The sequence below is a fragment of the Lontra canadensis genome, unplaced genomic scaffold (assembly GCF_010015895.1).
Source record: "Lontra canadensis isolate GAN:19392208 unplaced genomic scaffold, GSC_riverotter_1.0 scaffold55, whole genome shotgun sequence".
Taxonomy (NCBI): domain Eukaryota; kingdom Metazoa; phylum Chordata; class Mammalia; order Carnivora; family Mustelidae; genus Lontra; species Lontra canadensis.
Genome location: NW_022631049.1, coordinates 10,695,275 through 10,721,819, shown reverse-complemented (window position 1 = coordinate 10,721,819; position 26,545 = coordinate 10,695,275). Strand labels below are relative to the sequence as shown.

At 38.3% G+C, this 26,545-nt stretch overlaps 1 protein-coding gene across 2 annotated transcripts in view; it reads left to right on the top strand.

The window, feature by feature from the left end:
- Window positions 1–26,545, top strand: part of TMEM260 (transmembrane protein 260) — a 67,997-nt gene that overhangs the window by 35,850 nt on the left and 5,602 nt on the right. Inside the window, exons 6-14 of one of the 2 annotated variants that reach the window (XM_032875315.1) lie at window positions 691–870; window positions 2,863–2,903; window positions 6,337–6,420; window positions 8,076–8,190; window positions 9,490–9,659; window positions 12,053–12,224; window positions 16,247–16,395; window positions 23,505–23,681; window positions 25,172–25,225. In XM_032875315.1, coding sequence (XP_032731206.1) covers window positions 691–870; window positions 2,863–2,903; window positions 6,337–6,420; window positions 8,076–8,190; window positions 9,490–9,659; window positions 12,053–12,224; window positions 16,247–16,395; window positions 23,505–23,681; window positions 25,172–25,225 — 1,142 coding nt within the window. The remainder of the gene's footprint in view (window positions 1–690; window positions 871–2,862; window positions 2,904–6,336; window positions 6,421–8,075; window positions 8,191–9,489; window positions 9,660–12,052; window positions 12,225–16,246; window positions 16,396–23,504; window positions 23,682–25,171; window positions 25,226–26,545) is intronic. The other variant, XM_032875316.1, reaches the window with a different exon arrangement.

Genomic DNA, 26,545 nt, shown 5'->3' with positions numbered 1-26,545 from the left:
TCTCCCTCTTCCCCTCCCCCTGTTTTTTCTCTCTCTCTCTGAAATAAATAATAAATCTTAAAACACATACGCAGATGAGAGATACATTCTCTTATGAGGCAGCATTGTTACACACAACAAATTTCCGTTAGTACTCCTTCTTGTATGTACACTGAGGGAAAAGAGCATTTGGTTGAACTGGGAGGTTAAGTAAAAGCTAGCTTCATTTGTGACAAATACTTCCATGAAATATCCCAAACCCTTGCAGAAAGAATCATACCATCAGTGTGTAATCATAATAGAGAATATAGTTGAAGTCTTCTTCTGGTGACGATGAGGAAGGGAATTTTATTGGAACAATGTTTTGGGTATGTTCAAAATCAGCCAAACAATCATTTGCAAGCGTGTTATCCCAGACTTATAATGCTGCATGTATGACATGGTTTTAAATGTAAATATGATACTCCAGAGTCTTCCCTAATATTATTTGCTTCACTTTGATTTCCCCTGCCATGCAAAGGAGTTCAGGCTGATGCAATTTTCTAATAATCCACAGCACTCAGAAGGTTTAACATAGTATTCTGTGGTGACTTAATAGAAATTGAGAGATCAGCTCTGAGTAAACATTTTGATTTTTCCTTGATGTGTTCTTGAAGTTCCAGGGTGAATCGACTAAAAATAAACATTGTTATATGATATGCTTTGCTGCAGGAACTCTCCCTGGGCTCTCTGTTGAAGTTCGGTGTCTGCTTCTCTGCTGGCTTATTGCCTTACGTCTACCTTCCTATCTCATCCTACCTCAATCAAGCTCGGTGGACCTGGGGAGACCAGACGACGTTGCTAGGATTTTTGACGCATTTTCTCAGGGAAGAATACGGAACATTCAGTCTGGTAAATTTATATTTAAAGCCCTTTTCAGGAAGTAAGTGATGAAGCTTCAGTGTTCTGCCTGGGTCTTGACTGAAGGAAAACAGTGCCTATCAATGACAGTGCAGAATTTTCATTTCCGCTATTTGTGTAACAAACTTGCTCCTTGGAACGTGGCCTTTAGTGTACATTAGGAAAACCTTGGAATTACTTAACCTGATGTCATAATGTTGTATGTCCTGAATATGTTTTTCAGGATAACAAACATTAAAAAGACTCTGCTGCCAGCATTTGAAGCATTTCATTCTTCTTAGCATTGGGTACCATTTTGGTCCCTTGGTCTGTGATTTAAAATATTTGAAAAAGATTAGAAGGAAAAAAAAAAAAAAACTCTCGAAATTTTTAATGTACCTTGACCAAAACACTTTCTTTTTTCATATTGACAAATAGTGTTCATGATAGTATTTAGTGTAATACCTGTGTGTAAATACTTTATAAGATATAATTTCACTATGTTTTTTTAAAGTTCCAAAGGCCTTGCTTTCCCTGAAACATAAATTAGCGAAAAAACACTGTGGTTAGAGTAAAGGTTATCTGAAAAATAAAAGGACAAACACTATATATATATATATATTTTTTTTTTTAACTTTAATAAAAACATTGGATCTTTTTCTCATGGTTTGTGCTTTTTGTCTCAGGCAAGAAGGCAGATCTCTGAAGACTACATATTATATGACACGGCTGATACAAAATTCTAAACCAGGCAAAACAATCTATTGCTCAAGGATACATAGGGAAGAAGTAGAACTATGTATTTTTAGGAAGTAGGGAGTAATTAACACGAAATTCAAGGTAATATTTATCACTAGGGGGTGAGAAAAGCAAGGCCTGTGAATACTTTTTGATATACTTCATGGTGTTCATGCAGTTCTGGTTCTTAAATGAATGGTGGCTCTATAGATTTTTAAAAACTCTATCCCTGGGACACCTGGGTGACTCAGTTGGTTAAGCTGCTGCCTTAGGCTCAGGTCATGATCCCAGAGTCCTGGGATCGAGTCAGCCTCAGTCCTGGGGCCCCTTGCTCAGCGGGGAGCCTGCTTCTCTCTCTCTCTCTCTCTCTCTCTCTCTGCCTTGTGTCACTCTGCTTGCTTATGCTCGCTCACTTGCTCTCTCTCTCTGACAAATAAATAAATAAAATCTTAAAAAACAAAACAAAACACCTCTTTATCCCTTAAATATATGTTATATGTGTTGTTTGTATGGAGGAGATATTTCATAATAAAATAACTTAATGAAAGGATAATTATTAATTACTTTTTGACTTAGAGAGTCTGATACTATAAATTTATACTCTGGCTTACTTATATTGGTTATTCCATTACAATATTGCTTGAGGGCCATTCCAGATTTGAAACCTGTATAATTCACACATAATTGTGAAATTATAGACTAACATGTGGTAATGAGCTCTAATCAAAGTGCCTTAAAGACGCTCTGTAACAAAAGTGTCAAGTCAGTTAATTTATCAGTGTGTTAAATCGTTCCTACTGGAATGATAGTTTGACTGATTTTTAGCCCGTCATTTCTGCAGTTCTTCCTCAAGGATGTGTGCGTTTAGTTTCTAGTGACTTCTCTTCAAAATCTCAGCAAGGCTCTGAAGCAAAGACTGAATGAAGAGAGATGTTGCATTGTCTACTTGGAACATGTATATTCTTTTTTTTTTTTTTAAGATTTTATTTATTTATTTGACAGACAGAGATCACACTTAGGCAGAGAGGCAGGCAAAGACAGAGAGAGGAGGAAGCAGGCTCCCTGCCGAGCAGAGAGCCCGATGCGGGGCTCGATCCCAGCACCATGGGATCATGTCCCGAGCCAAAGGCAAAGGCTTTAACCCACTGAGCCACCCAGGCACCCCAGGAAACATGTATATTCTAAATCCAGATAGTTAAAATGCAATAGCTTAACACAGCTGCAGCTGAAGGCTTACGCAAATAAACTTCTCTCTTTTATGTTTAGGCCAAATCAGAAACAGGATCCAGTATGTCTAAAATTTTGCTGTGAGTATGAAATATTTGAAATTGGTTTTAAGTGAATTCTCTGTTAGTTCCTAGACGAAGTGATTTTGGGGGCTTCTGGGCTTGTCTTTTGTGAAGCAATGTGTCTGAGAAGTGGCTCTCACGGGTACGGTCACTAGTTGTGTGGACTGTCAAACATTCTAGCATTTCCTTCCATAAAAGAAAGCTGAGAATGAGCGATAAATACAACAGTTAGTAGTAGACTGTCAACACTAGAATGTTTCCACTTCCACGTGGATATGAAATGACCCAGTGCACTGTTGCTTTACACATCATTTATCCTTTGTTCTGATTTCATCTTTTTTTTTTCAGAAAGATTTTATAAAATTGTATTTAGCAATTTGATTGTTTTCTTTTTAGGATTGAGCTGTGTTCTTAAATTCTTTAGAGTTTCATTTGTTTAATGTGTCTTAAGACTTTTTCTTTAGGCTGTCCTTAAGCTCTATTTTTGACTTAAATTAATATCCAACCTTTTTAGAGCCAGTTAAGCAAATATATTTCATCTGTATAACCTACTAGGGTTCTTTGAAAAATGGGTTAATAATTGCTTTAAAATCCACACAGATTAAGACAACCTAAAAAATATCCAAACCAAGCCTGTACTATTTTTATAATATTTTCAATATAAAATTATGGAAGAGTAGTCTTCTATAACACTAAAGTGGTCTCCTAACTGATTATTAACTTGTGATTCCCAGAACTATTGGAAACTGTTTTTAAAAAATGGGGAGAAACAATGAATTTTGGAACACTGAAAAAAATTAAATAAAAAAAATCATGAAAAGAAATAAAATATGGGGAGAATGTTTCAACCTTGTATGTGAGGCAATTCATAGATTCTCACAGTTTCCCTCTTGTTAACTTGCTAGCTTGTTTGCTTCCTTCCATCTGTCTTCCTTTCCTTTTTAAATGTCCCTTTACCCTTCTCTCAAAATGTGACACATAATAGAAAGTTTATTATTATTATTTCATTATAGAAAGTTTAGAAAACCCAGGTAAGTGAAGGTAAGAAAATTAAAATTACTATAATTCCAACGTATAGAGATAACCACTGTTGTTAACCCATTAACATTTTTGTTTGTATCCTTTCAATATTTTTTATATTTTTATTTTTAAAAATAAGATCATAAAGTGCACAGTTTTATTAGCCCACTCATTTTCATTTTTTACTGTATCTTGAAAATATTTTCCTGCCACCAGTTATTTTTATATAACCTTTTGTTGGTTCTCACAACTGATTTTAAATATTTTTTTTTAATGTCCGACTGAAACCTTTATGGCTCCTTTTTCTTTTTGATTGGGGAAAGGTAGCAAGAAGCTTCACCAACGTCTGTGGGCTTTTATGGTATTCTGCTTTGCTGCAGACCCGAAGTCTCACTGCCTATTCTTTTCAGCCTACCTTGTAGGGTTGTGATCTCATTTGAGATTGGCAGTATATTTTGCCTTAATAAATCCCACACGAACTCCAGAAAACTCTCAAGAGTACTGCTAGACTATCCATCCAACTTTTATTAGTCACACATAAAACTTACTTATTGGGGGCCAGAAAAGCCTCCTTTATATTGAAGAAATAGCAGTTAGGTGATATGCCTAGAAAAAAGACCTGACAAAAGTGATGAGCACTCACACTATTTGTTCGAACGCTATTTGTTGGAACCAAATCAGAATGTAGATTGGAGGCATAATCCTAGCACTCTCTGACTGAGTGAGAGAATGTCTAGTCGTTAATTGTTTCAGGTGGACAGGAGAGTTGAGAAAAGCAACTCATAATTAACTTACTAGACAATCCTTCAAAATGATGGGACCTAATCATCTCTCCTCTTCCAGTCAAGCAAATTAAATTCTTTCCCCATGCATATCTCTAAGTTGCAATCCTGTACAAGGAAATTATGGAATCTAACCCTAGGCAGTGACCATGTTTTAGAGCTTACATTTAAGCAACAGATCTCCAAGAATTAATTTTGAGACTGACTTCATTCCTTTTGAAGAATGGTTTGAAATGGGCCCCATGCTGGAATCAATTTTTCAAGTGTGTTTGAAAATGAGTAAGAATATCTTCTCATAGTAGATGAGTCTCCATTAGTAAAATACACATTGTGTGGTTTCCATAATTATGGCATCACATTTTCTCCAGTAAAATTGCCAGCAGGGAGAAGAAAGTTCTTTGAGATGGTGTATAGAGTCATTATTTTTTTAAAAATTAGAGACTGCTAGAGCTATTTCAGAACTCAGATAACACTTGGGAAACGCTTATTAGTTAATGGAAGAATTTAGTTTAATTATAGGGAAAAAATACATTTCTCATGGCTTAAACATTTTTGAACCAAATAATACAGAAAAGAAGGAAGCCTTTTTTTTTTTTTTTTTTTTTTGAGGAAGAGAGAGCTCATGCCTACACACAGTGGGGAGGAAGGGCAGAAGGAGAGGGGGAGAGAGAATCTCAAGCAGGCTGTATTCCCAGCATGGAGCCTAAGGCAGGGCTTGATCTCACAACCCTGAGATCATGACCTGAGCCAGAATCAGGAGTTGGATACTTAACTGACTGAGCTGCCAGGTGCCCCTGGACAACAAGGAAGCCTTTTAAGGAAGAAGAATGATTGGAGATCACCTCTCTTGTCTTTTTTTTTTCTTCTTTAATAATCTGATCTCCAGAAAATTATTTGCATTAATTCTCTTTTCTTTCTTTCTTTTCATTTTCTTTATTATTTATTTATTTATTTTAGAGGAGGAGAGGTGGTGGGATGGAGGGGCAGAGAGAGAGGGAGAGTGAAAATCCCAAGCAAGCCCAATCTATGACCCTGATATCATGACCTGAGCCAAAATCAAGAGATGAATGTTCAACCAGCTAAGCCACCCAGGCAACCCACATTAATTTTCTTTTCACTTGCTAAATCACAGGAGGCTGTGTCTACACTGTTGACAGAAGTTCAAAAATTCATTTCACATGATTTCTTACTAAACCAGTTGGGGATCCAGATTGGTTTCATATTATTATTATTATTATTATTTTTCTTTATTATTATATTATTATAATTGGTATATTATTATATTGCTTTATTATTATTATTATTCTACTATATTATCAATACAGCATACCAGTATTACAAATACAGAAGAATTACTTGCTCTGCTCCTATCCCAAATATTATAAATTGGTAACCAAATATTATAATTAGAAAACATCTTAGAACCATTTAACTCTTTCTTATGGTACTTTTTCTCCCAAATTTTAAAGAAGACAAAATAATTTAACATCTGCCTCCAGCCCTCAAAACTATTCAGTGCAAACAAACAAACAAGCAAACAAACAAAAAAACTACTCAGTGCATAATCAGATGTATTTTACAAAGAATGTTGTATTTGGAACTAACCAACTTCATTTTCTATCCATAATAAATTAGATTGTGTTTTACAGTTCTCAAGTAACAAGTATGAGGACCCAACTCTCACTCAACATTCAAGGCCTCGCAGTTTGGGCAAATATATGTTTAGCAAGAAAGTAAGTAATATAATTTATTTTCCTGTTCTTTTTCCCATATTCATTAATTCAATTCATATTTCAATATGCCCTTGAAGAACATTGCCAGTATTATTTTATATTCCAAATAAATGACTCCAATAATTTCTGTTATAGCAAATATATATTACCTTCTTCCTGTTTTTTTTTTCCTGATAATAAATTAATGATTTTGGAAGATTGAGCAGTAGATTACAATCTAAGTAACCAAGTCATTTAATATCTTAAACTTCTGGTTTTATCCCATACTGTGCCTATAGCTACTCATTATTGTTGCATTGCAAAAGAAGTAAACAACTATTTGAATTCCTCTGAAGAAGAAAGTAACCTCTGATGATAAAAGAAAACCTAAAAAATAACAGCACTCTTAACCTCCATTATTTTTGTCCATTTACTTTCTAACCTGAGTATTTTATGTGAATTTGTATATGTACATACGTCTATATTTCTGTTTCCTTGACACTTAACATTATATTGTGAGCATTTGCCCTTATGGTAAAAAGACTTAAGGTCATTTAAATGTCTGTATAAAATTCTCTTCTCCGACCTAGGAGAATTAACTTAAGTGTTTTTCTATTTGGGAATCTTCAGATTGCTTCCACTTCTAATATAAGTAATGTTAAAGCATTTTTTTTAAAGATTTTATTTATTTATTTGACAGACAGAGATCACAAGCAGGCAGAGAGGCAGGCAGAGAGAGAAGGGGAAGCAGACTCCCCACTGAGCAGGGAGCCCGATGCGGGGCTTGATCCCTGGACCCTGAGATCATGACCTGAGCTGAAGGCAGAGGTTTAACCCACTGAGCCACCCAGATGCCTCTATGTTAAAGCATTTTTATAGTTTAATCTTTATACACATTTCTGGTTTTGCCTAAAGATTTATGCCCACATGTCAAATTACTGTGTCAGTGAGTGTGATTTTTTTTTTAAAGATTTTATTTGAGAAAGGGCACAAGCGGGAGAGGGGGGAGGAGCAAAGGAAGAGAGAAAAGCAGACTCCTCACTGAGCGGGGAACCCGATGCGGGGCTCTATCCCAGGACCCTGAGATCATGACCTGAGCCGAAGGCAGATGCTTAACCGGCTGAGCCACCCAGGTGCCCCAACTGTGATTATTTTTAAGGCTCTTGATATATGTTACCAAATTAATTTTTCTCAAGGATTGTACTCATATATGTGCTCATTCAATTGCATCCGTTGCATCCAATACTGAGATTTGCTGTTTTAAAATCGTTATGATTTTGAGGCATGAAATTATTCTTCTGTTGTGCATATGTTTAATTACATCTTTTTAGATTAACATGTGATATGTTATTTGTTTCAGGGGTACAGATCTGTTTAATTACATTTTAAATTTAACAAGATTGATCATTTGCATTTCTTCTCTGAACTTGAACTTTGTATGTCTTGCTGCATAGTTCCAAGTGTAGTTGTCTGTAATATGTAATACAGTGTGTAGTGGAGTCCTCTATTTCAGTTATTTATTCCAGCTCAAATTTTTTTAAACTGAGATCTTTCTTTGTCCACAGTTAAGTATGGAAAGTTTTATAGCTCTAATTTTTTCCTGTAGTTTAAAACTATGTGATATTTTTGATACTCATGCATATAAATAATTTTGGACATATTTAATTTTTTTATAGGGACAGACAAAATCCATCATTGGTATGGCTTTTTACTGGAATGTTTTGCATTTATTCGTTGTTCTTTGCTTGGAGAGCGAACTTAGATATATCAAAACCACTTTTCATGGGTGTGGTAAGTTTTACTTAGATATATCCTTTGTCCAGAAACTTGGTGGAGAGTGTACAAATTTATTTTTATGAATCTTGTAGAAGAGCAGCTGATCTCAGAAACAGCTAATTTTTATAGATCGAAAGTCAAATTCTTGAACCAATTAAGACTGAGGCCTTTTTTTTAGGGGGGAAAAATGCAGCAATTAGTTAACACAATAGTTAGGTAGAAAAATAAAGGTAATGTAGTTTTAAGTTAGTTATTTTATGTGTGTGCTTGCAGATATAAGTACTCCTGAAGATCTCCTGGAATTTAAAAAAACCACACACACACACACACACACACACACAAACAGCAAAGAAAGAAAGGTTGTAGCTGGGGGCTCTCATGCACACACTCCCATGGTTTTTACCTCAGCGGTCTCAGTGCTGTGCAAAAGAGCCACCACGTTTCTGTTTTCCCCTGGCTGCCATTTCTGAGATTGGAGTAATTCTCCTCTTTGTAGTAGAAACTATGAATGGAGACAGTTCCTTTTCAGTGACTCAAGCCAACTCTTTTCTATTTGTGTGTTCAAGAGGCCTCGTAAATAATACCCTTCTTGATCATCTGAGTTTTGAGTCACTTGAGAAACGAGATAAACCTGGACAACTACAACGGGCGAATCCCCTTTATACTGGGAATGCTGAGATGGGAGAAGGTGGTTTCTATCTGTGAGCAGGGTGCTTCCTCTTACTGCATTCCAGAATGGATGGACTTATCCCACCAACCCTACCGCCCTGCCCTGTCACAGGCACCCCTCACCTGCCCGGCAGGGGCCACACGGAAAGGGTCTGTCCTGGACATGTGTATCCTGTGGGCAGATCACTTCCCAGAGGAAGAGGTGGGGGTAAAGGGCAGGGCCATGCAAGCTCACTCCTGGCTGGCAGACTCCCTTTCAGCTCAGTGCTTACAGTCTCACAGGGAGAAGTGAGGGCTCTCCCACTAGGGGCGCTTCCCCACGTAGAAGACCTCAGAAGTAAAGCAAAAAAAAGCCTTTCTCCATCTCCACTTCTCAAGTGCCAGGAGTTCAAGGTGCATGCCATAGAATTGAAACGAATATGTGGATCCAAAAAAGGGAGCTTCATGTGTCCAACTGGAAAGGAGAAATGCTTGAAAATTGGAAAATAAAGCTACAAGGAGTTGCACTGGGGAAGTCCGCAAACAAGACCCGAGTGACCACGGGCTTAAGCAGCTCAGGGTACATAGTGTATTTGTTAAATCCACAATACCTGACTGATTGCCATAACCAGTCAGCCAGATGTCCTGTCTGCATGTCTCTGACAGGTGGAGAGGTTCTGGATGCAGAGCAACGCGGTGGTGGCCGTCCTCGCGGGCCTGGGTTTGGCGGCGCTGGCTTCTGAGAGTAACCGAGTACTGAATGTCAGGGGGCTTCAGTGTCTGGAGTGGCTTTCAGCAGCTCTTTTTATAATTTACCAAATATATTCTAATTTCAGGTAACACATGCTTATTTTTATGGAAGGAGCACTCAAGCAAGAGACACATGGATATTTAGAGTCTTGGGCTTTATTTCCATTTAACCTTCTCTGGTTTTCAGAGTGAGACAGCTGAGTCTAAAGGCAGTGCTGCTTAAACTTTTGAACAGAATCTCACTGTGCATGCTGTGTGGTTTCAGGGCATTGTAAACAAGGGCATGGGTGGGTCATGTAAACTAGTCGTACATTTTCCTCTAAGGAACCCTAAAGATACTTGGTAGGGTCTGGAGGATATAATAAAAGTCCATGATCTAAAATACCACTTAGATGGAGAGTAAAGACATTTGGGCCTTTTTTATGTCCTAAAATAACTCCCTTTTATGCTTCGAAGATTTCATCTTTTGAGTAACACCAGGTCCTTATCTAGTTCACTCCGTAGGAGTGAATGTTAATTATTTTGAAATAAAGTTCTAAAAGTTTCTTAACTCTTAGGCATTCAGAGATAGATATATAGAGATATATATCTCTGTATCTATTCAAAATCTGTTGAATAACATTGCCAGTGAAAATCTCAGTCTGGTATAAAACATGTCCAAATTTTAGATCAGAGTTCATTCATTTCCAGCAGTATTTGAGTAAACATTACAACAGTGGAAGATGCCACTGGAGTTTCATTGTAATGAGATTTGATTGGTATTTTTTTTTTTAAGATTTTATTTATTTATTTGACAGAGATCACAACTAGGCAGAGAGGCAGGCAAAGAGAGAGGAGGAAGCAGGCTCCCCACTGAGCCTGATTCAGGGCTCAATCCCAGGACCCTGGGATCATGACCTGAGCCGAAGGCAGAGGCTTTAACCCACTGAGCCACCCAGGCGCCCCTTGATTGGTATTTTAAAAGGTTCAGTTTCCCCCTGCCTTATTTTTTTTTTTTTAAGATTTATTTATTTATTTATTTATTTGAGGGAGAGAGATAGAGCACAAGCGGGAGGAGGGGCAGAGGGAGAAGGAGAGAGAAAATTCCAAGCAGACTCTGCTCAGAATGGGGAACCTGATGCAGGGACTTGATCTCATGGCCCTGAGGTCATGACCTAAGCAGAAACCAAGATTCAGATACTTAACCTACTGAGCCACCTAGGCACTTGAATTTCCCCTTTCAACTTAACTTTAAAAACTGATGTTCTTTATAATACCAGGGTAGAGCCAGTGTTAGGACGCCTGCGTCACTAGGAGGTCTGGTAGAGAGGGAATGTGTGTCTCAGATACAGCTTCATAGCTTGCTCAACAAGGGCTTACAAAACCCACTGTGTTTCCCAAGTTTGTTTTGCCCCAGTCTTTTCCTGACTTGGGTCTTTAGGGCAACCCAGGTTCAACACCAGGGCTACTAGCACAGGCTAGGCAGTTTTATTTTGTTTTAATTCTTGCATTTGTCCCAGGGGTATGAAATAGATAGCAACTTTGCTAGGGGGCAGAATGGGAACCATCACCCTGCAAAGTAGGGAATCACAGTGGGGAGTGGTTGCATCAACTACAAAGGCAAGGGTGAATATTTTGTTTCTAGCGGTGTTCATTTGCTGCGTGATGCTGGCCCAGTGATTTAACTTTAGGCTGAGTTTCTTAGAACCATTACATGTGACAGACCTGATAATAACAGGAAGGACAATGCTTGTTCCATTTTTTTGATGCTTTTGCTCTCTGTTAGTCTTTCTCTTTTTTTATGGGAAGCCCTCAGAATTCATGCCAGTTTTCTTTAAAGTTACAAAGTCTACTCTATCACTGAAAGGAGTTATACAGCTGTTGTTGGCAGTAGCAAAAAATGCCTGGAGAACAGTAAACAATTCAACCAACTATTCCTTCCCTTCCTTCTCATTGGACTTCTTCCCAAATGATTTTTCTGTCTAGAAGGGAGAGAGGACCCCAAGGAGCCTGTGGCTTGGGGAAGTGATCGAAAGGATCAAGTTTACGTGCAAGAGAGTTAAACCAATGCTACACAAAGTTATGCTGGAAACTGCCAGATTTCCTTTTGCATTTCTGATAATTTCTTTGGTCTAACTGGAATTGACTTGAAATTACCTTAATTCCAAGTGAAATCAGAAGCCTTACTTCTTTTTAGTGAAAAAGACTTATCTTGAGCACTAACCAATTCCCTTTTTATAGAAATGATTATAAATTCCAGCAGTAAAGCAGTACACTAATTTTTATTTAGTTGCACAATTAGTTCCTTCTCTTTTTCTTTCAGATGACAGCATTCTTTTTTCAAATATATGCATCTTCTTAGAAGATACAAATTAGACTACTTTGAAATACTACATGTAGAGTGTGTGATGGGAAAGGAATGTAGCAGGAAATAAACCCACTCTTGTACAAACTGTAGCAGTATGTTGCTATTTTAATGTTTCATTATCGTTTTATTTAGCATTTGTGACCAAAGGACAAACTACGTGATTGATAAATTTGCAAAGAACCTTCTAGCCTCTATGCCTCGTGACGCAATTATCTTACTCCGAGGAGATTTGCCAGGGAATTCTCTCCGTTACATGCATTATTGTGAGGGACTGAGACCAGATATTTCACTAGTGGATCAGGAAGTAAGTATATAAAGAAGATACTTAGAATATAGTAACAGTAAAACAAGTATTTTTTAAACTAATTTTTAATGGTAGATGGGTATAGTTTTCACAATTACTCTTAGGTAGAATATATATCATGTTCTTTTGTTTACTTTAATTAATGGTATAAGCCATATGAATTGCTTCCTTCTCATCTAAATTGAATGTTTTAAGAATTTATGTTTTTTGTGTTAGAGTCAAATAATAATTAGGTCTCTAGTTCACATGACAAACCATGAAAGTACTGTACTGTAAATTTATTTTTATTTTTTCCATTTTATTTTATTTCTTTTCAGTGTTCCAGCATTCATTGTTATGCACCACACCCAGTGCTCCATGCAATACGTGGCCTCCATAATACCCACCACCAGGCTCACCCAGCCCCCTACCCCTTCCCCTCCAAAACCCTCAGTTTGTCTCTCAGAGTCCACAGTCTCTCTTGGTTCATCTCCCCCTCCGATTTACCCCAATTCACTTCTCTTCTCCTTCTCCCAATGTCCTCTGTGTTATTCCTTATGCTCCACAAGTAAGTGAAACCATAATTGACTCTCTCTGCTTGACTTATTTCTCCTCCAGTCCTGTCCATGTTGATACAAAAGTTGGGTATTCATCCTTTCTGATGGAGGCATAATACTCCATTGTATATATGGACCATATCTTTTTTATCCATTCATCTGCTGAAGGGCATCTTGGTTCTTTCCACAGTAAATTTATTTTTAAATAGTTCTTTGATTGGGATGACTGGATGGGTCAGTTGTTGGGTGTCTGCCTTCAGCTCGAGTCATGATCCCAGGGTCCTGAGATCAAGCCTCGCCTTCCTCTCCCACTCCCCCTGCTTGTGTTCCCTCTCTAGCTGTCTCTCTCTTTGTCAAATAAATAAATTAAATTTAAAAAAAAAAAAGTTCTTTGACATTCAGCCAACCCAGCCATTCAAATTAACACTGCCTACTGGTCCCAGGATTAAAATACATTAGGTTGAATATAAAATAAGTTATACTGCAGGGACGCCTGGGTGGCTCAGTGGGTTAAGCCACTGCCTTCGGCTCGGGTCATGATCGCAGGGTCCTGGGATCAAGTCCCCACGGGCTCCTTGCTCGGCAGGGATCCTGCTTCTCTCTCTGCCTCTGCCTGCCTCTCTGCCTGCTTGTGTGCTCTCTCTCTCTCTCTCCTTCTCTCTGACAAATAAATAAATTAAATATTTAAAAAAATAAAATAAGTTATACTGCAGATGAGTAAACATTTCATTCAAAATAGAAATTATTAACCACAGTTCTGCTATAGGATTTGTGTGTAAACTTTTGGCCTTATGACAAAAATATGTTTGGAGAGGACTTGTGAAGATTTCCAGGTCTATTAGAACAGTCTTCTGGAACTGAAGAAATGTATTTAAGCTTTATGTAAGATTTATAATTTAAACTGTAAATACTTAAAAGGGAACAAATCTATCTCTGGTGTTTTTAGACCAGTCATCAGGGAAAGAGAAATTCCTCATCTTGATACTAATCTTAATACTATGATTAGTTTGATTGAGCAAATTATTAGGCATAATATTTATTAAATTTTATTGAATGAATGAATAATTTGAACTTTTTGAAGAAAACTATAGAAACAGATTTGCAAATATAGGGAAATTTGCACATTACACATTTTTGTAAGGAGTTTGCATTTATATCATTTACTCAAGTTGATTAATTTGATCTTCAGTGTAGATTCTGACAAAAGCTAGGCTGTTCGTTCATAATATGGTATCCCACCATGATTTTAAGTACTTAAAATCAGGATGGCAGCAACCATCGTTGAGAAGCATGGATTTCAAAGTTAATTAGACCTAAATTCAAGTCCTCATTCTGTCACTTCCAGGATGTGTGACACGGGGCTAATGATTTTTTTTCCTCTCAGAGCTTCTGTTTCCTGATCTATAAAATGGAAATGATCATCATATAAGTTAGGATGCTTTTGAATGCAAGAAACAAAATACCTGAGAGTAGCTTAAACTATGCAGTTTTTAATCTCACATAAGAAGTAGTCTGAAGATAGGAGGTTTTAGGATGAATAATATAAGCAGTTCAGTGATGTCAGCGTTCTGGGGCCACTTTTCTCCATCCATCTTGAACCGATGAGTGCCCAGTTCCAAACATCACGTCCTAAAATGGAGCAAAGTGCCTCTCCCCTACTCTCCCCTCCACTCGCTTCCTCTCCCTCTCTATCCTTCTCTCTCTCTCCCTGTACCTTCCTCTCTCTCTGCTGAGAGTAACATGTGCCCCAGAAGCCCCTAGCAGACCTTCCCTTCCCAGTAGTGGGTCATATGCCCATTCCTAAACTACTTTCTAGCAGAGGAGAAAGACTAGACCCAAGCATTTAACTTCACCTGATCCAAGTCAGGATTGTGTGAGGGAGAAGAGGGTTTTAGCTGTTGAGTGGGCAATCAGCAGTGTCTAATGTAATTATTCTCACACAATAAGGTTGCCTTGAGAATTATATGAGAGCTATTGAGGTCAAAGTGTGTAGAAAGTATAGAATTAATGTTAGTATCCCCAAGAACTGAAACTGTTGGGTAATAAAATCTAATTCAATAAATATATTTTGAGGGACGCCTGGGAAGCTCAGTGGGTTAAGCCTCTGCCTTCAGCTCCGGGTCATGATCCCAGGGTCCTGGGATCGAGCCCCAAATTGGGCTCTCTGCTCAGCAGGGAGCCTGCTTCCCCCCACTCTCTCTCTGCCTGCCTCTCTGCCTGCTTGTGATCTCTGTCAAATAAATAAATAAAATCTTTAAAAAATAAAATAAAATAAATATATTTTGAGTTTTTATAAAATATACCTAGATTAAAAGTAATTTGTCATTTCTAGTTAACTTACGTGTATAAAGCAAGTAAAACATAAACATAGTTGTTCAAAAGAGGGTATCTAAACTATAACAAAGCTTTGAAAGTGTAAATAGGAGTCTTTTCTTTAAAAAAAGTAAATCTGTACATATAAAAGTATAGATAAGTATAGAATTAAGAGAAAGTGATTTTTCCTGATATCAATGATTTATTTCAATCAAAAGAACATGTGGAGGGTCCCCTGGGTGGTTCAGTCGGTTAAGCCTCTGCCTTCGGCTTAGGTCATGATCCCAGGGTCCTGGGATCGAGCCCTGCATCAGGCTCCCTGCTCAAGGGGAAGCCTTCTTCTCCCTCTCCCACTCCCCTTGCTTGTGTTCCCTCTTTCGCTGTATCTCTCTCTGTCAAATAAATAAATAAAATCCCCCCAAAACATGTGATGATATGTAGCTAATTTGGATGTACTAGTAAAGTCACATAATTTAGCCAAAAGAGGTTTTGTCTTTGAGGTCTAGATGATCACGCATTGAGCGGCTCAAGTGCAGGTATTTTATCTTCTTCACTGTAGGTGAGCAATACTTGTTTCTTGAGTACATGCATGAACAAAAGAATAATGACACATCTCTGTATCTCTTGTCTGGCCACCCTAAACATTTCATTCAGCAAACAGAATTTGAGAACCAGTCAGTGCCAGGCCCTGTGCTAGGTGCAGAGACACAGAGCTGAAGACATAGTCCCTTCCCTCTAGAAGCTCACAGGTGAGCGAGGAGTAGGGTCAGAGCTGTGACAGAGGTAGGTGCAAAGTGCTGTAGGAGCAATCATTCTGCTGTGGAACCTGGGGGCAGGGTGTGCATCACAGAGGAAGTGGTACTTGAGCTTGGCCTGAAAGTTGGGTACACATCCTCTAGCTAGGAGAATGGGGTAAGATCATTCTCGGTAGTCCGTCAGATGCACGGAGGTGAGATCAAACAGGGTGCTTATGTTACCAATAATAGTCACAGCTTAAGAAATGAAATCCAAGGTTTAAGTCATTAGAGGAGAAGTCAGTGCCACATATGTGAGTTGTGATATTAATGTTTAATGAGTATATCTATATCTTCAAACTTTTCCATTATACTTTATAAACTTGATTCTTTAACAAGTGTATCAAAAATATGACATCATTTGTTATTTTTCTGATAGATGATGACTTATGAGTGGTATTTACCCAAGATGGCGAAGCATTTACCAGGTGTCAACTTTCCTGGAGACCGGTGGAATCCTGTGGAAGGAGTATTACCTAGTGGAATGGTCACGTTTAATCTTTATCATTTTCTTGAAATAAATAAACAGTAAGCATTCTTTTCATATAATAGCTTTTCTAAAATCTTAAGCTTTTCTAAAATTGTTTATGTAGCAGCTGTGCCTCATCCAAAAGACCAATTTTCTACTCCTATTTTCCTGTCACCGATGAGATTAGCTTTGTAATTAAATTGAATATCTGTGCATAAATGAGGCCAGGCAGAAATAAATGTTATTGTTCTGGGTAAAGGAAAAATAAAGACAGATTAACAAGAATAGCAAATAAGATCTTAGTACAATTCAGAGAAATTGGAGATGTGCCTGTCTACTTGAAATCATTGCAGGTGGATTGCAAGCAATTATAGCTTCCCCTGATCAACACTGTGGCCCCCTTTTAAGTGTAAAGCAAATGTTTTCCAGGAATAATCACTATATAAAAATAGCCTAAGGAGTTTTTTTTTTTTAATAAAGGATAAGGCATTTTTGTAAATAAAAACACCTACAGTTATGCTGGCTGAGATAACATATGAGAATTATGAATTCTATACTTAAGAATATAAAATTATTCATAGTTAAGGTCAAGAATGAATAACTCCTTCAGTGGTACAGTGTTGAACATTTTTCCTAGCCACAAAGTGCTTGGGATTGTCCAGGGTGTGAAGAAAACTTATTGGGTAGTTTCTATTCTCTTACCAAGGGAACTTGAAAAATTCTCTCTAAATTCCCAAGTTAAATTATCCCTTACTAAGAATATGATATGTGATGTTCAGAGCCTGAGTTTACTGTGGCTCATGAAACAGTAAGTAATTGGTATCAATGTGTTATGAGAGTAACATTTAATTGTTCTATTTTGGAATGAAATACCAAGAGCCATTAACATCCATAAAGAGGAATTTTGGGGGATGAATTTTATTTAATGTGACCCCACAAACTTTTATTGAATCTGCTGTGTTCCAGCTCATGTTAGGCCTTGGCAGTAAAGTGAGATGAGTTCCAGATTCAGAGAGACCACAGTCTAGTTGCATCTATACATGGGTATGCATGTAACTGTCTATAATATAATGGGATATGCTCTACACCGGCCAGGCTTTGTGTTTACTGAATGGGTGATTTAATGGGGAGATGGATGAAGAAGCAATTAATTCTGCCTGGTGACATTCCTTCCTCATTTACTTAATAAGCACTGAGTGGCCAAGATGCCCCAACAACTGTACAAGCTACGGACGCTTGGGCACGGCCCCTGCTCTTGTGGTCTTTCAGGGAGGGTTTCGGGCCGTGCGTGACGTCTGAAGCAGATAAATTACACTGTCATCCGGGAAGCATGGTAGTGTTGGTATGGACAAAATGTTGGGGACTTAAAGACAAGCTAGGAGTTTGCCAAGCAGGCGGGAGAACGCTGATTCAAGGGAAGTGCTTGTGTGAAGTCCTGGAAAGGGCTGGCTGAGCTCTAGGGAAACTGGGGGTGGCCCAGTGAGTGTGGAGCACAGGGCTTAGATGGCTCGGTGAAGGGATGAGTGTGTGTGGGGGGGTCCAGATGGTCAAGGGTGTTATCCCATAGCCATGGATGAGGCCTGGCCTCGTTATGGAAATGCTGTATGCTCCTTGGAAGCTCTAAAAAATACAGACAGGTAAGTGTAAAGAGCAGTAACCTCTGTCTTTAAGACAGATGTCATAGTCTTAACATCTTGGTAAACTTTTTGGAATTCGATTCAGTTTTACCATCAATTATGTGCTCACACAAACACTTAACCATTCTCACACAGTCATACTGTACTAGCTGGGATCATATTTAGTTGCCTGTTCAGTTTCTTTTCACCTGGTATCATGTCAGACACATGTCCCCATGTACTCTGAAAAATGCCTTTATTACTGTCATTTCTTGACTGTTTAATATTCTTATATAGCTGCATGATGACTTAACAAATATTCTGTTTTTGGACACTTTTGTTGTTTCTGCACTTTGGCTATTACAATATAACATGGTGATGAACTTTCTGGGCCATCAATTTTTGTTAATATTTTTGACTAACCAGGACCTCATGATTAATGTTGCTGATTGGTAACAGTTTTAAAATAAAATTTTTACTTTAAAGAGTAGCATTGTTCATTATAGAATAAGAAATGATTTTTTTAGGGGTGCCTGGATGGCTCAGTTGGCTGGGCAGCTGCCTTCGGCTCAAGTCATGATCCTGGAGTCCCAGGATCAGGTTCCGCATCAGGCTCCCAGCTCCATGGGGAGTCTGCTTCTTCCTTCTGACCTTCTCTCTCATGCTCTCTCTCAGTGTCTCTCTCTCAAATAAATGAATAAAATCTTTAAGAAAAGAAAATTATTTTTTAAACTAGAAAAAACGGTTCTGTCACCCAGAAATACAAATAAAAATGCATATTTTCTACAAAGTTGAAAGCATAATGCAGAAGAATCCTTTTTTTAATAAATATCATAAAACCATTTTTAATGCTTTTTACACACTCTGAATATTTTTAGTAGGTACATGTACTATATTTTAATAATAGAGGAATGGAACTATTAGTAGATATTTAACATGGCCTAATTTATAACCATGGTAAAATTATAGACTATTTTAAATGACTGTGTGTATAGTTTTTCTTTGGAGGGGGCAGAAGTTTGAATTTTTAGGATATTCTCAGAAGTGAAATTACTAAGTCAGAGGATGTGAACAATTGAGAGGCACTTGATAGAGACTTTTTCCCCCAGGCACTGAGCCATCAGTATCATATGAAAGCTCTCTAAATGGGTACTTTTTACAAGGAAGGAACAATAGTAAGTAACACTTACTATTTTATTTTATTTTAACATGCAGTAAAATTCTATCCTTTTTTTTTTTTATGTAGAGTTCTATGAATTTCAACACGTGTGTACACTTGTGTAAACTCCCACAACAATCAGGATACAGAACAGAGCCATGACCTCAGAAATTCCCCTTGTGCTGCTCCTCTGTGGTCACACTGTCCCCAAGGCCTTCACCCCCACCACCATTGGCCTGTTCTCCATTGCTGTCATTATACCTTTTCCAGAATGTCATGTAATGGATTCACGAAGTATGTAACCTTTGAATGCTGGCATATCACACTTAGCATAATGCCTTTGACATCCATCCGAGTTGTGTGTACCTATAGTCTGTTCTTTGTCATTGCTGAGTAGTGTTCCACTGTAGAAGTATACCACAGTGCCTTTATCCATTCACTTGTTGAAAGGCATTTGGGCTGTTTGCACTTTGGGGATAGAGCTGCTATAAACATTCATGGACAGGTTTGTGTGTGAATGTGGATGGGATTATTGGATTGTTTCTCTAACTATTGAGTTTTAAGAGTTCTTTATGTATTCTAGGTATAAATCCTTTGTCAAATAATATGATTCATATAGTTTGTAGCTTGACTTTTTATTCTCTTCGAGGTGTCTTTTGCAGATAAAAGTTTTTTATTTCAAAGAAATCCAATTATCATTTTTTTCTTTTGCAGATTATACTTTTCTCTTTTTTTGGATCATGCTTTTTGGTGTCGCATCTAAGAACTCGTTGCCTAATGCTGTGTCACAAGGATTTTCTCATGTTTTCTTCTAGGAGTTTAATAGTTTTATTTTACATTTCAGATCAATGATCTACTTTGAGTTACTTTTCATAAGGGTGGGCAGGGGATTGAGACAGGGTTCTTGGGGGGTTTTATATTGTTACTTCTTTTTGGCATATAAATGTCAGATTGTCCTCATATTAGCTGAAAATGCTATTGAATGGCATTTACATCTTCTCTGTTTTTACAAAAAAAGAATTCTTCTGGGTTTTTTTGTTTGTTTTAATTTGATTAGTGTTTTCATAGTATATTTTTTTATCCTTTTGTTTTTAACCACCTATATCATATTTGAAGTGGGGTTCTTGTAGATAGCATTTATTCAGGTCTTGTTTTATTTATCCGTTCTGACAATGTCTGTCATTTCATTGGGGCATTTAGACCATTTGCTTTTAGTGCAAATATTGATATATTTAGAGGTCAGTCTACTATTTTATGATTTGCTCTCAGTTCTCTCTGGTTTTTAGTCCACTGCTTCCCCTTTCCTGCCTTATTTTTGGGAAATCTGATTTTTTTAGTACTCTATTTTAAATTATTTTTTGAGATTTTTAGTGTGTCTTTTGGTAGATTTTTTTTTAGCAGTTGATCTTGGGAATCACAGTATATGTACTGAACGCTTCACAGTCTACTCAGGATTAATATTTTGCTACTTCAAGTGGAATATAGAAAATTTACTGCCATTTAATTCCCTTTAACCTCCCCACTTTTGGTTGTGTTGTCATGTATCTTAGACCCGTGATAATTTTTGTTTTCAACTATCATATGTACATTTTCAAATTTAAGAGAAAAAATAGTCCAAGATATTTATGCAGATATTTGCCAGATATGTTGCCTTTCTTTTGATTCTGATTGTCCAGTTGCCCTTCTGTATCATTTCTCTTTCATCAGAAGATATTCCTGTAGCATTTATTTTAGGACAAGATGGTTAGCAGTGAATCTCTTAGTTTTCCTTTATCTGAAAATGTCTTTACTTCTTCCTCATTTTTGAAGAATTCTGGATATGAAGTTCTGAGTTGTTAATGGGGGGTTTTTTGGTCCCCTCCCCCCTTACCAGCACTTCAGAAATGTTATTTTGCATTCTTTTGACCTACATGGTTTCTATTTGGGAAATCCACAGTCATTCAAATTGTTGTTCTCTGTGCCATGTGTTGTTTTTCTCTGGCTGCTTTGAAGATTATTTGTCTTCAGTTTTTAGCGGTTTGATTATGGTCTATTGGCATGGATTTGAGTCTAATCTGTTTGGGGTTCACTGAGCTTCTTAAATCTGTAAGAGGGTGTCTTTCACAAAATTTGAGAGCTTTTTAGACATTCTTTCTTTACTTTTTATGCTTTACATTTTTTCTCTTCTCCATCTGGGATTCTGATGACATGAACATCAGACCACAGATACCTGAGACTGTACATTTTTTTTTTTAGTCTTATTGTACTTGGTTTAAATTGTATTATTTCTCTTGATCTGTCTTCAAGTGCCCTACCTGCCAGTTCTCACTTTCTCTCTCTTTTTCTCTCTCTTTCTTATCCTCTCTCTCTCTCTCTCTCTCTCCCTCTCCCTCTCCCTCTCTCTCTCTCCAGTCAACATTAAGCCCATCTGGTGAATTTTTAATTTACATCATTGTATTTTTCAGGTCTGTAATTTCCATTTGGTTCCATTTCATATCTTCTATTTCTTTGTTGAGATATTCTGTTTTTCCATTCATTTCAAGAGTACTTGCCTTTACTTGTTGGTGCATGCTTATAACAGGTTTTTTAAAGGCTTTGTCTGACGATTCTAATACCTGTGTCATCTTGGAAATGACATCTATTGATTGCATTTTCCAATGTGAGTTGAGATTTTCCTGGTTCTTCATATGCTAAATAATTTTGGGTTGTATCCTCGACATTTTGAATATTTGGGCCTTATTTAAATCCTAAAGAGAATGTTGATTTTGTTTGTTTAGCAGCAGGTAAATCTCAGGCTGCAAGTTCTGACCTGCCTTCTGAGGCCTATAGTTCCAGTGTTGGTTCTGTTTTCAGTGCATTTGGAGGGCTATCTAAATCAGTCCCTGTGTGCTGCCCATTACCCAGTCTGGGACCTGGGTGGCCATCTGTCCAGTGGCTCATTTCTCAAAGTCTGTTAACAGTCAGATCCACACATACTGAGCTCAGAGATAAGCCAGGAGTTCATACACAACTTTATGGGATTGCTGTCTTGACCTCCCTCCTTTCTGTCTTCACCCTGGCCCTTCCCCCACCTTGGAGCCTTCTTTCCAGTTCTCTGGTCAGAAAACTGGGGCTTTAATTTCCCTCTTCTGCCACGTACTTTCTGTGACTATCTATGTCTGGGACCAGGCTGCCAGAGGACACAGGGAGGTAAAGAGCAGTGAGGGTTTGCTCCCAGCTCTTGCAACCACAGCTCCTCTGATTAGAGAGACATGTTCCTTTCCCTCTAAATTTTGGGAACCAGAAGGGGAAAGATGGCAAATTCACCACAGGTTTGGTGGAACTTAGAATTCTGGTGTCTACAAGTCCTCCAATTCCACACATTCTGTCCACGAAGTCTAGTGCGCAGTGGGAGAGACAGGGGAGAGTGTGCTTAGTCCATCTTCCCCAGAACCAGAACTCTTTTCATGTTCGAACACTGTATTTTGTATCAGTTACCTCATTTAATCTTAAATAGCTCTGAAAGGGTTATACCCATTTCACAGATGAGGAGACTAGACACAGGTAGTGAAGTAATGTTCTCCAAATCATAGGGGTCATAAATGGTGGGGGAAAGCCTTAAAATCTATGCCAAAAGTATCTCATTTCAAAGTTCATGAAGTTTTTCCACTTTCAAGTACTTTCTTCTAATATGCTCCCCGCCCCTCACGATACTTAGTAATAGCTACTCGGGCTTACACCATAAATTGAATAGAGCTATTCAGTTATAGTGAGTTTGAACCAAGCTTATTTAAACCATTTCTATTCCTGATATTTGCAGGATTCAAAGATCCTCATACTTTATTCAGTTTAACTAATTTTATTCAGCAAATATTGTGAATTAGCTAAGCATTGTGCTATGTGTGACTCAGAGTTAATTTAGAGCTAGAGAGCCTATCCTCAGGTGCTTCTGGGCTACTCAGGGAGATTTGTGAATGCAAACAATAAGTACAATACAGTAATAATAAAAAAGACAAAAAATAAAGGGCAGTGGGAATTGAGGAAGGAGACATCTAAGTAGGGAAATAAATGCAGCTGTATATTTCCACCTGTAAAATGGAAAAAAAAAAAAAGGTGTCAAAGTGTCTGTTTACTGTGAGACAGGGCCACAGAAATGGACACTAACAATGTTTGTCCCCACGTGATTTCTTACAATGTTATGAACAGATCAGTTTTATCATTTTTGTGAGTTAACTTACCCCAGCTCCCCCAGACAGCTTTTTTACACTAATGTAAAGTCTAAACAGCCCATATGGGAAAGATTTAAATAAGCCAGAATGTTCACGCATGGTTTTAACAATGGTTTAAGGAGTCAGAAATGACCCTTTGTAAATTATATTTATTAACATTTAGAACTTTGAGTTAAAATATATATATTTTTTTCTGTTTTCAATAGAAAAAAAACATTTGTTTGCATAGGAATTCATGAAGGTGACCCAACCTGGAAAAAGAACTATTCATTGTGGCCTTGGGGCTCTTGTGACAAATTAGTTCCTTCAGAGATTGTATTCAACCCTGAGGAGTGGATTAAACTTACAAGAAATATCTATAACTGGACCGAAGAATATGGAAGGTATGAATGGCAGCTGTGTTTTTCATCAGATCATAGCAGTTTTGTGTGCTTAAAAAACCTACTAAATATTGAGATGCCCATGCATATTTTTTTATTTTTTTTAATTAGTTCTTAATATTGTTATTTGCTGCCTGTGTGAATCCTAATAGAGAACATGTATTTCTTGTCCTCGTGTTTAAAGAACAGTAGGGAGATTGGAGGGCAAGGGGGGCTGTGGTTGAGGGGGCTCCCCGACAGTTTGGGGCACAGCATCTTCCACTTCCAGCTCTCATGACGCCATATTGTCTGTCATCCTCTGTCTCGCACTCTCAAAATGGAAGACATCCATTTTGAGGAATAGAGCTTTGCAAGATACTCTGTGTCTCATGAGAGTTTGCACAATGCATGAACTTACCCTATTCTTTAGGAACGGCATATAACTTCTCTCTGGGGGAGATTGGCCCTTGATGAGTAACTTGTTCTTCACAGTTGTTCGTCATTAGCCTCGTTATGTTTTCTGGGAGATGATCAGTCTTCCTATAAGCATCTCTACAGAGCTGACTCTCTCCCATGGAAATTGAGTCACCATCGATAGGAATGGGCCTCCCTTGCATATTTTTAAGTTATGAATTATTTAAAGATTTTATAACTATTGCTTATAATTCAGGAACAGGTAAGATGATATGAAAAATGCTGCAAAGGGGTTTTGGATCCATTTATGAGCAATCAGACCACATTGCACCAACTGGAGATGGATAAGTAGGTCTCTATCAAAGCACTCAGTGACCATCATGAGGAAAAGTTAGAAAATAATCTATTCTGGGGCACCTGGCTGGCTTAGTCATTGGGGCGTATGACTCTTGGTCCCAAGGTTGTGAATTTGAGCCCCATGTTGGATCTGGAACTCACTTTAAAAAAAAAAAGAAAGAAAGAATATAACCTTTTCTGCAAACAGGTGGCCAAAGTACAAGTACCCAACACCACTTGTTATGTCCATTCCATCAAAAAAGACACATAATAAGAAAGTTTAATTAAGAGAAAGAAAAATTCAGCAGATGGTTTAGCAAGTGTCCAGTGAGCAGCATCCTGGCTCCAGCAATGATGGTAGCAAAGCCAGGAGTCCCTTCTCTCAGGCTGATCGCCCTGCTTCTCAGCTCTTTGGTTCTTGGCTGCATCCGTAGAGCGACCCAGACGTCGCCCCATCCCTGTTGCCCAGCTAGCACTTCTTAAGGAACAGCTGGCTCTTCCATGCCTCCAGCCTCTTCCCACTAATCCTTAGTCCGCTCCCATGGGGCTCTGGGGCTCATTATGCAGATTAAGAACACATTTACCAAACTTTCAAATTCCTAGCGATCAGACTTTTTTAGGAGAAGTTTATTATTTCCATCCCTATCAGTACTTCAAGATCCAACCTATTTTATTTGCCCTGTGAGATTATAAAACAAGGATTACATGTCCATAGCAATAAATGTAGCCAGCAGAAAAATGTCACTGTTTTCTTGTAACTGCAGGTTTGATCCATCTTCTTGGGAATCTGTGGCCAACGAAGAGATGTGGCAAGCAAGGTGACCAGCCCGCACTTACGTGTTTGCAGTCTGTTTGGGATTCAGTGGTGATAACAAAATAGCATTTGTGAGCATTTTGTTTGAGGCATGGTGCTGATCGCTCTACATTCATAATCTCATTTTGCCCTCATAACAACCTATAAAGAGGTTGCTATTATCCCCATTTTACAAAAGGACAAACTGGAGGTTTTACAAAACAGAAGTTACTTGTCCAGAGCCAAATCGCTACATGTGATAGAGTCTGGAACTCGCCTCTGCCTGACTCAGGAACTCTGGGCTGCTCCGAGGCTCTCCTGCCTCAACTAAACCAAAGTGTAATTCATTGAGGGGAAGTTGATAAGGCCCTGAATCCATGGGTAATATGCTAATTATTTAAGCACTGACCCAGTACTTCTAGAGGCCAGACACCATGCCGCGTTTGGAAGCTACACCTATGAATACAACACGGTTCCGACCCTCTAGGAGCTCACAGTCCAATGGAGCAGACGGACTTGTTGAGTGCTGATATGCTGTTGTTCCTGCACAGAGCCCTTCACAGGGATGTTCTGGATGCCGCTGGTTCCTGTCGTTATTTTAAATATTCTGAATACCAGGGCGCCTGGGTGGTGCAGTCGATTAGGCATCTGACTCATGGTTTCAGCTGGGGTAGTGATCTCAGGATGGTGGGATCGAGTCCCAGGTGGGGTTCCACCCTCAGTAGGGAATCTGGCTCTCTCCCTCTCCCTCTGCCCCTTCCCACCACTCTCTCTCTCTCAGATAAGTAAATCTTTTAAGAAATAAATAAAATACTCAAGATATCTAACACTCACAGACTTTGGCCTAAATACAATATTAAAGTCCTCGGGGTGCCTGGGTGGCTCAGTGGTTAAGCCTCTGCCTTTGGCTCAGGTCATGGTCTCAGGGTTCTGGGATGGAGCCCTGCATCGGACTCCCTGCTCAGCGGGGAGCCTGCTTCCTCCTCTCTCTCTGCCTGCCTCTTTGCCTACTTGTGATCTCTGTCTGTCAAATAAATAAATAAAATCTTTTTTAAAAAGAATTTTTAAAAATATATTTAAAAAAATAAAGTCCTCAGTGGCATACCGACAGGGATATCAAGTACATGGGAAGCATTCCTTCAGCAAAGGAAGGGGGCCCTGTCTGAGCCAGAGACTGTGCTTTGCACTGAGGATTGAGTTATGATATAAAGGATTTACATAAGTTTAAAGAGGTTTTTTTTTAAAAAGTCAAGAAATGGAGCTTCAAAATAGCAATTACAAAAATAACCATACTGCGGTTTAGGCAGCAGTGTTTTTGGAAAAAGTCGGAAGACAGTCTGTTTGC